Source organism: Cynocephalus volans, chromosome 4, assembly GCF_027409185.1.
Source record: "Cynocephalus volans isolate mCynVol1 chromosome 4, mCynVol1.pri, whole genome shotgun sequence".
Lineage (NCBI taxonomy): Eukaryota > Metazoa > Chordata > Mammalia > Dermoptera > Cynocephalidae > Cynocephalus > Cynocephalus volans.
The window spans coordinates 156,308,201-156,317,843 of NC_084463.1; the positions used below are offsets into that span (position 1 = coordinate 156,308,201).

Genomic DNA, 9,643 nt, shown 5'->3' on the forward strand with positions numbered 1-9,643 from the left:
GTGTACACTTTACGTTGTATCAAACTTAACTTTCAGCAGGCGGCTGCTCACTCTCTTGAGCCAACCTGCACTTTCTACTGAACTTTAAGTATGATTTTCTTGCTTTAGTGTTAGACTTGATGTATGTACTGAACTTACTTTTGTGTTAAATTTGGTGTGGGCCCTGCTCAGTCTCTATGTGAGAGTGCTATGCTGCACTCTCTCTGTGGAAACTGTATTTCTTACGTTAAATTTGTTCTCACTTTTTACTGTGACTCTGCCCTTGAATTCTTTCCTGCAGCAGAGTCAAGAACCTGGTAAGGCAGGGACGGCCCATGGCTCACTTGGTAGAGTGCGGTGCTGATAACACCAAGACCACGGGTTCAGATCCCTATATAGGGATGGCCGGTTAGCTCACTGCGTGAGAATGGTGCTGACAACACCAAGTCAAGGGTTAGGATCCCCTTACCAGTCATCTCTTTTTTTTTTTCTTTTTTTCTTTTTTTTGTTGACCAGTAAGGGGACCACAACCCTCGGCATGGTGTGGTCTGCACCACGCTCAGCCAGTGAGTGCACCAGCCATCCCTATATAGGATCCCAACCCGCCGCCTCAGCGCTATCAGCGCCGCACTCTCCCGAGTGAGCCACGGGGCTGGCCCTACCAGTCATCTTTTAATTAACAACAACAAAAAAAAGGACCTGGTAATAGGACTGAGCACGTTGAGGCCGACCGTCAGGACCCCTGGACCCTACCTCCAACATCAGTCCTATAGCAGTCAATGATGGTGATAAAAACATTTGGACAACTTTGATGATTTTTTTTTTTTTTTTTTTTTTTTTTTGTCTTTTTCGTGACCGGTGCTCAGCCGGTCACAGTGCACCGTCCATTCCTATATAGGATCGGAACCCGCGGCGGGAGCGGCCACATTCTCCCGAGTGCGCCACGGGCTCGGCCCATGATTTTTTTTTTTTAATGTTGACTCTAGTTCACTGAAATTTCACACCTACCCTGAAGTGGTATTTTTAGTACCTTCTTTCAAGTCACGCAACTGAAGCCCAGGGAAATGGAGCGACTTGCCCAGGATCACAAAGCAGGCAAGGGATCACCTCACTCCGAATGCCTGGTGGGTCCCCTTCACAGTGCTACCTTTGGGGTAGAAATGTGGCGTGTGGGTTGGTTCCCTTCTCTAAACTTCTGAGCTAACACTTGGGGGCCATCTGCACAGTTCGACTTGTGCATTTGTTTTCTGAGGAGGCGGATGCATTTTCCCAGCGTCGTGTGCCTCTAACTGCTCCTCTAACACCTTTTCCCTTTGCACCTTCTTAGCGCGAAAAGTTCCTCACCAGCCCAGGTACTGGGGAGCGCCCTGCCCTAGAACTACATTTCCCACAATGCCCCAAGAGGAGCACTGGTAGCTCAAGAAATACATTGCCCAAAATGCCGAGCGGTTGAAGAGGCGGATTATTTTAGACCCTGATTTCAAAGTTCTAGTCACTTCTTTCCCTTTTCCGCTAGAGACTTCCGTTCCCAGCTTGAACTTCCGACCCCATTCTTCTGTCGTCGGTGGGAATGCTTGGGGGGGGGGGGGAGAAAAAAACAAACAGAACGTAATAGAAAGAATAGGGCGCATGCGCTCACGGACTGGCTCGGGCTGTGGGGAAGAAAGGCCCGGCCGGGCGCATCCCGCCTTGCGCACGCGCAGACGATAAACCAACGCCCCGGAGTTGAGGCGCGGGTTTGGTGCGCTGTTCAGCGGAGTAGCACGTGAAGGTTAGCGGTGGCCGGAGCCGGGTGAGTGCGGGCCTAGACCGGGGCTGGGGGGCAGCACGTAGAACAGGGAGGAGGCAGCTGCTGCAGGAGGGTCCAGTGTGGAGACGCAAGGCCTGGAGAGCCTGAGTGGGGACGGGTCCGTCGTCGCGTGGCGGGAGAAACAAACTGGAGACCTTGGATCCTCGTTGCTATGCAACCGGGGGCGTCGTTACTAGGTAACCCGGGAGGCGTGCGTTTCCGGGGAGAGGAGGGTTCGAGCGCGGCTCCGAGGTCTTGAGGTGGCAGAGCGGCTGCCAGGCTGGGGGACGAGGCCAGCGCTGAGCTGTCGCCCCCGCCACCCTCCTCACCGCCCAACCTCCCGCGGTCTCAGTTCGAGCCCCTCAGGGTACCTCGAACTCATGGGCTGCGCCACGTCTCTTGCCGGCGACGCCACTCTGCAGCGCTTGGCACGGGACGCGCTGTTCGAAATAGCACATGCCACCGACACCCTGCCTGCGGGAGGCTGGGCCCCGGGGAGGGCGCGATGCGGCTGGGAAGCTGCCCCTTTGCCGTCGCCCTGCCCCCAAACAGTTGCTGGAGAGCAGCTGTCAGGGCTTTAGCGGCGGCTGCCCCCGACCTGCCAGGACGCTGACTTCATTCTCCTCAGTGGCGGCTTCGCCCCGTTTAGGATCTTCCTTTCGACTCAGCTGTGCTTCTCCGGTGGCTGCTGTATATTTGAATCAACTATTTTATTAATTTCCCTCTCCCCACCTCTCCATGTCTCTACATTTGTACCCTCAGGACTTCTTGGGTGGACCTCTAATATTCATTTAACAGGCATTGATTAATCATCATTCTGTGCTTGTCGCTGGGGATTCCAAGAAATTAGGTGTCAAATCTGACCGGGAGGTGCTCAGTCTAATGCAGGAGGCAGGCGGATAAACTGCTAAACTATGCTACAGTGTAGTGAGTGGTATATTGGCAATTGTGTGCTGCAGTATTTCTATAGGTGTTTACAGTTCACGAAGTACTTACAGGAAACATCTAAACTTGCAACAACTAGGGTTGGCCTGTGGCTCACTTGGGAGAGTGTGGTGCTGATAACACCAAGGCCACGGGTTCAGATCCCTATATAGGGATGGCCGGTTAGCTCACCTGGGAGAACATGGTGCTGACAACACCAAGTCAAGGGTTAAGATCCCTCTACCGGTCATCTTTCAAAAAAAAAAAATTAATAAACATAACAACTCCCTTTTATATTTGAGAAGACTAAAACTCGGGTTAAATAACAGTCTTAAAGGTAGTGGCTTCTAGTTTGCGGTATAATTGAGCCTGGGACGGAAGTCTAGGGTCCTTGGTACACTGCTACACTTTTGAGGCTTTGCCTAGAATAGACTTTCCTTGCGCTGCTGATCATTTGCGGCAGTTGTGTCTGGTTATGCATCAGAGATCCCCTGTGGAGCTTTAAAAACAAAAGGCTGAGCCCCTCTCTGGGAAAGTATGAGTGAGTATCCCTGGGTGGGGCAGACATCCTTGTTTAACAGGCTGCCCAGGCAATTCTGATAGGCAGCCAGAGTTGAGAACCTCAGCTCCGTAGGGGCAACTGTGAGCTTTTGTGATAGGACAATCAGGGCCGGCAGAGGGCACTAAGCCAGCTGTCCCTCCTGCCACGTAGTGATTCATAGAGCATGAAAGGAAACTAACCAAAGGAAAGATAGGAGGAAGGGGCCTTGGCAGGGGATATGGGGACTGCCCCACCCTACACTTTTGTAGGAAACCACAGCTAAACTTCTCATTACCATAATAAACCACAGCTAAACTTCTCACTACCAGGTCCTGGCCCTGCCTGAGCCATATTGCAGCTGCCAGAATGAAAGTGGCAGGTCTTGAGTCTGGATGTCCTCCCACTTTGAGCTTGTTGATATTTGGCAAAACTTCAAGCTCCTTGTTGGCAGGATCATGTCTTACTGAGGTAGTGTAGGGATGTGGAGTGAGCAAAAGGGCAAGACTGAGATCTTGTGTTTTACAGTCAAGTCCCAGTGCTGCTGTGTGATCTTGGATAAATCACTTCCTCTCTAAGCCATACTTTTCTGAGTAAAATGGAGAGAGTAGTAATACCTTAAAAGATTGTTGTAGGAGTTAAATGAGATGTTGAAGTAACAAGCCTTTCGTAAATTATAAAGCACCACACAGAAATTATTATAATTTCATATATAGAATAATTATTATTTGTTTTTGTTGTTGAGTGCCTACTATTTGTCTGAGGCTAGGTATTGCAGGAGGTGAAAAAGTTTCAGACATGCCTCCTCCTTTCAAAGGCCAAGACTGCTTCGGCTCTTGATTACCATGGCCTCTTTCTTTATTAAAAGTATTTGATTAAGCCGAAGTGAGTAAGGAGGTATAATGGCGGTAAGTCAGGTTCGTACTGTTTGGGATTAACTTGGAAGAAATGAGAAGGGATCCTATTAAAGAAAACAATTTGAAGAAACAGACCAGCCAGTCATCTGCACCTGTTATTTCCTAAGGGTATACTCCAGAATCCTGTTAAATTTGGTTTCGGGTGCACTTCTGAAGATAAGCTTGCCGGGCGATTCCAGCCTCACTGTGGAGGGTTTATTTCAAGGTCCTCCAGCTCCCCTAAACTGGGGCAAATGGCCACTTGAAAGTGGAGTCTGGCAAAGAATGCACCAGACTGCCCTGAGAGGAGCAGCTCACGTCACCTTGACCTTCTAGGGTGGAGGAGATGATATCTGATCCTTCCTGGTAGAGGTCCTTGGATGTAGGAACCAACCCAAGATAGCAACCCTGCTCATTCAGTCCCCAGCATTATGACCCAGGTAGCTTAGGAACTGACCCTTGCTTTCCTCGACTCTGACCACTGGCAGGCAGGAACCATCTAGTTCTGGATTTGTGCCAAAAAGAGTAGAAGGCTTTCTCAGCCTGAGATCCTTCCACATGAATTGCATGCTTTGCAGCCCTGCTTGACCCTACAGGCCTTGACCCTTGATGGGGCTTAGAGTAGCTGTTTCTGGGCCAGAAAGCACCCAAAATGTAGTATCTATAGAACCCTTTCTTGGACTTCCTTCTCACTAAACAAGAATGGAAATATCCTTTTCTTCCCTCTTCTCCATCTCTATGGCTCCGGATTTCTGGCCACCTCCCTAAGTGCCTTGATAACTGCAAAAACTTCAAAACCTGGCTGCTTCTACCTCAGCAGCATGGCTTAGCCTTTGATCATTGGGTCTGAATCCATTGAACCTCCCTGGAGCTACAGGTTCATTTCTGAGCCTGGAGGAGAACAGGGGATTTGCTGGTGCTGTTTGACATTTCTCGAGCATGGTGGCAAAAAGAAGGTGGACTTGCAAACACTTTTCTTGGCTGATCCTCACCTGCTTCAATGAGTCGATACCTGCTGGGTCTTAAATTGTCTATGGCATCATGTCACATACAAGATCAGAGCACAAAGAGGCTAGGTGAATATTTACCAGTAATTCACTGACATGATTGGTAGATGCCAAGTTTATTTTAGCTCATGAATAATCTGTTGTGTGACTTTCTAAAATGACTTCTGAGACTTAAGTAGGAGACAGTACAGCAGAGTAGTTGTGTGTGAGGGGTCCGATGTCAGATGTACTTGGATTTGAATCCCAGTTTCCCTACTTACTGCTTATCCTTCCTCAATTTCTTTATTAGTAAGTAGGGGACAATAGCAATATCTGCCTTGAGGATTAAATGAGATAGGAGGTACATGCAAGACCTAACTAAATGTTGATTTTTGTTAATAAGAATATCTTTCCTCAAGGTTTGCCATTCATCAGTGGTTCCCAACTTTGTACAGTGGAATCACCTGTGGAACTTTTGCAGATCTAAGCCTAGGCCACATCCAGACAATGACATCAGAACCTCTGGGCTTGGGACACAGACATCAGTACTCTGTGAAGCCCCCAGGTGACTCCAGTAAGCAGCCACTATAGGCACTGAATAATACTTGCTGGTGGTAAAGATGCAAGTGGTAAAGATGTGAAAGAGGAACCCATGAGTCAGATGGTTGTGCTCAGCTTAAGTTGGAAGTCCCAGTTCTTCTTTTCTCAGCTAACAGCTCTTTCTTTCTAGCTTTAGCTTGGGTGCTTGCTGGGGGGTAGGGGTGGAGGAGTAGGTTGGGGCAAATAGAGCTAGAGGAGTGGGTGAGTCTACCAGTTCTGGCCCTCAGCTCACCCTGTGCTTCTCTCCCAGTCATGGCAGGCTCAGGCAGCAGTCTACCATGGAGCAAGCATCTGTTCAAAGCCTTCCTGATGGTCCTACTGGTCCTCGTCCTACTCCACTCAGCATCATCCCAGCCCCATCGAGACTTTGCACCACCAGGCCAGCAGAAGAGGGAGGCCTCAGTTGATCTTTTGACCCAGATAGGTCGATCTGTGTGGGGGACACTGGATGACTGGCTTGGGCCAGAGACCACACGCCTGGTTTCAGAGGTAAGGAAGGTAATCCCTGCTGTGCACATTCAGGAAAGATAAAAGAAGAGACATTAATGGCCACCCCACCTTGGCTCCACATCGTCCCTGTGGCATAATCCCTGGTGCAGAGAGCCCCAAGTTCCCCCCAAAGCCAGACAGTACCTTCCTTTTCTTCCTCATTGTTTCATTCCTACCCCAGGGCCTTTTATAGCTCCACCTCCCTCTTTCCCTGGCTCCTGCCCGTTCTTTGCCAGAAAGGCTGAGATATGAGTCATCTTTATAAACCCATATTACTGGGTGACTATAGAGTCTGACTTTGGTCTAAATCTGACATAGAATCTTGAACTGGCAAAATATCAAGACCTGAACCATTCTTTCACCTGTAGAGGGTGGCGTGGGACTGATTAGGGGCTTAAGACAGGTTATCTCTTATACCTAATGGCATCTCAAGCCTGGTGTCATGTACTTTTGACAGATCGTAGTGAAAGGCTGAGATGATCATTTATAAAATCCATAATATAGTATATCTGATAGACTCCTTTTTCATTGAAATGTCTTAGCCCTTTACAGATGTTTTTTCACGTACCTTTGTGATTCCCTGGGAGGCTAGGAGGACTCCAGTTTTATAGGGTGATTACTGATGGGATTTGGTGATCCCCCCATTTGCACACAAGTACATCTACTACCACCTCCAGAGTACCCCAGCAATTCAGTTGAGTTCAGTCCCAGATGTCCTGGTTTCCAGTTTACAAAGGAGAAATAGCCTATTGTTCATACCTGTGCACTGGAAGGTAGATGTGGAAGGGTGCCCTCAGCCAGGCCCAGGGCCCCCAAACTTCTGACCTGGGCCCATCAATACTGCCTGAGAGACAGGTCAGAGACATTCTGGTGGGCCTTGCCTGGGCAGTGATCTGCTTGGAGCCAAAGATCTCCATTAACTGTGGACTCATCTCAGCCTGTGCTCTTTCCTCAGACCTCATATCAGGTGATGTGGGCCATCTCGTCAGCCATCTCTGTGGCCTTCTTTGCTCTATCTGGGATCACTGCTCAGCTGCTGAATGCCTTGGGGCTAGATGGTGAGTGACTAGGACTGGTTAGTTAATGGGAGCTTCGCCTGTACCTCCCTGTATGTGAGAGTTTCTGTCGGGGTCTAGACTGTTCCCCAGCTGCTCAGCACTTCCCAGGCTTCCCCGGAGGTGTGGCATAAGAGCAGGCTGATGACCACCACCACCCCCACGTACCAGGTGTTTACTTCATGCCAGGCATCGTGCTAAGATGTGACATCTCATTTAACTGTTAACCACTGCCCAGTGATATAGGTAGAATTGTTCCCATTTAACAAATGAAACTGAGGCTCAACCCAAGGTCCAAAAGCCAGCAAGCAACAGAGCTGAGATTCAAATCTGTGTCTCTTTGGGTCTATGAAGCTGGATTATGCCTTTGCAAGGGGGTTAGCATCTCCCACTTTTTTGGCTTTTGTCCCCGTTTCTCCTCACCACCTTCTCGAGGTTGGCTGACTCTGTGACTCTCCCCACTTCTAGGTGATCACCTCACCCAGGGCTTGAAGCTCAGCCCTGGCCAGGTCCAGACCTTCCTGCTGTGGGGAGCAGGGGCCCTGGTCATGTACTGGCTGCTGTCCCTGCTCCTCGGCTTAGTCTTGGCCTTGCTGGGACGGATCCTGTGGAGCCTGAAGCTTATCATCTTCTTGGCCGGCTTTGTGGCCCTGGTGAGGTCGGTGCCTGACCCTTCCACCCGGGCCTTGCTACTCCTGGCCTTGCTGACCCTCTATGCCTTGCTGAGCCGGCTCACTGGCACTCGGGCCTCGGGGGCCCAACTGGAGGCCAAGGTGCGAGGGCTGGAGCGCCAGGTGGAGGAGCTGCGCTGGCGACAGAGGCGGGCGGCCAAGGGGCCCCGGAGCATGGAGGAGGAGTGAGAAGGATGCCCCCCACACCGCCTTCATCATACCAAAGAGCTGAGCTGCTTCTGGATCGCACAGCCCTCCTTCCAGCCCCTTGCCCTTCTCTTGCCATCTGAACCTTCAGAACCTGGATCTCTGCCCCAGTCTCCCCAGCTCCTCCCTCTGCTGGTCCTCAGGGGTCCTGTCCTCTGAGATTCTGTCCCTGGGGTTGGCTCTCATCACCCTTTCTTTGCTACCAGCCTGTCACAGCCAGGGCAGGTTGGAGAGGCCTCCCCTCTGGCTTCTGCATCTTCTCTCAGCAAACCTCACTGCCATTGGTCTCCGTGGCTGACCTTGCTCCCCTCTGCTGCTGCCTTGGCTTCTTCCTAATGCTCTTGCACTCCTGTCCTTCTGTAGCTCCTCCTTGGTGAGTCTCCGGCTCCCTTCTGGTTTTTTTCTTCTTTCCAGCCCTGTACTCCCACCAAACCACAGTCCATCAAAGCATGCCTCTGTCCTTTTCATTGCCCAGCAGTGCGGAAGTGACAGGGGACATGGGACCTGAGGCTAAGGGAGGAAGGAAACGGGATCCCTTAGACCTGTGAGGTTGGAGGAGAGGATGTACCTTGAGTCTGTTAAAAGTGCCTTAATCCGAGCCAGCAGGGCCCCCTGCTTGCCCACTGCCATATTGTATGCTGGAAAGTGCACTGTGGCTGCTTTGTGTCAAGAAGAGAGCAGTGGCTCAGAATCTTGATTCCCCTTCAGCTAGAGCAAAAGATGGCTGCTGCAAGTAAGCTTATGCCTGTAAGTAGGCCCCTGCAGTGGCCATCACATGCCCGGTGGAAACCTGCAAGGAGGACCCACTTCCTTGTCTACACAGTTGCAAGCTGTTCTCTAGCCCTGTCCCTCTACTTCCTGCCACCGAGGAGGAGATGCTGATTAGTGCCCACCCCAGCGGCCTGGGAGGAGCACAGGGCAGCCCTTCTCCCTTCCCATGCTCTGTGGGGAGCAGGCTGAACCTGCCAGCTGACCCCTCTCCACCTGAGCATTTGTTTTTGGCAGTTAAGGGTTACTTCTTCCTTTGAGGCTCTGGTGGAGGTGGGTGTCCTTCTCTGCCAGGCCTGGCACATGATGTGAAGAATAAATGCCCAATTCTTACTTGTTAAGGTATGATGTGGAATCACAGCTGTAGTGATATATATTTTTATCAGTGCTTGGTTGGTTTTAAATAAAACGCACGCTATTTTATTACCTTGTTCTGAATAAAATGTATTTACTCAAGGGCTGGACTGCTTTGATGTCTCCCTCTACTGCTAAACCTGTCTCTGTGGTGCCACTCTGCCTCCTCCACTTCTCCCTGCAGCAGCAGCGTGAGGCTGGCAGAGGGTAGGGAGCAGAAGAGGCAGGCTGGTACCAGGTTCCCTTCACTCCAGGAGTGTGAGGAATAAGGAAGGCATACCCTCAGTACAGAGTGTCCTGGAACTGGCCAGCACTGGTGGAATAGCATGTGTATTGGGCTGGGGGAGGAGCCCCTCCCCCAGTGTGCTGGTGTCTCAGGCTGTGGGC

General features: G+C 50.7%; 1 protein-coding gene across 4 annotated transcripts; it reads left to right on the forward strand.

Moving 5' to 3' along the window:
* Positions 1 to 1,055: 1,055 nt before the first annotated feature.
* TMEM109 (transmembrane protein 109) lies at positions 1,056 to 9,358 on the forward strand. 4 transcript variants are annotated; one of them, XM_063093832.1, is made up of 4 exons: positions 1,056 to 1,103; positions 5,963 to 6,201; positions 7,157 to 7,259; positions 7,725 to 9,358. In XM_063093832.1, the coding sequence occupies exons 1-4, from the start codon at positions 1,097 to 1,099 to the stop codon at positions 8,114 to 8,116; spliced, it is 741 nt and encodes a 246-aa protein (XP_062949902.1). In that variant the 5' UTR covers positions 1,056 to 1,096; the 3' UTR covers positions 8,117 to 9,358. The 4 variants fall into 4 exon arrangements, with proteins under 4 accessions (XP_062949902.1, XP_062949904.1, XP_062949903.1 ...); XM_063093834.1 differs by lacking the exon at positions 1,056 to 1,103 and adding an exon at positions 1,603 to 1,750; XM_063093833.1 differs by lacking the exon at positions 1,056 to 1,103 and adding an exon at positions 1,605 to 1,771.
* The last annotated feature ends 285 nt before the right edge of the window (positions 9,359 to 9,643 follow it).

Coding starts and splice junctions, on each gene's coding strand:
- TMEM109 (XM_063093831.1), top strand. CDS start 1,941: ATGCAACCGGGGGCGTCGTTACTAG. Junction 1,966..5,962: donor ACCGGGGGCGTCGTTACTAG/GTAACCCGGGAG, acceptor CTTCTCTCCCAG/TCATGGCAGGCTCAGGCAGC. Junction 7,260..7,724: donor GAATGCCTTGGGGCTAGATG/GTGAGTGACTAG, acceptor CCCCACTTCTAG/GTGATCACCTCACCCAGGGC.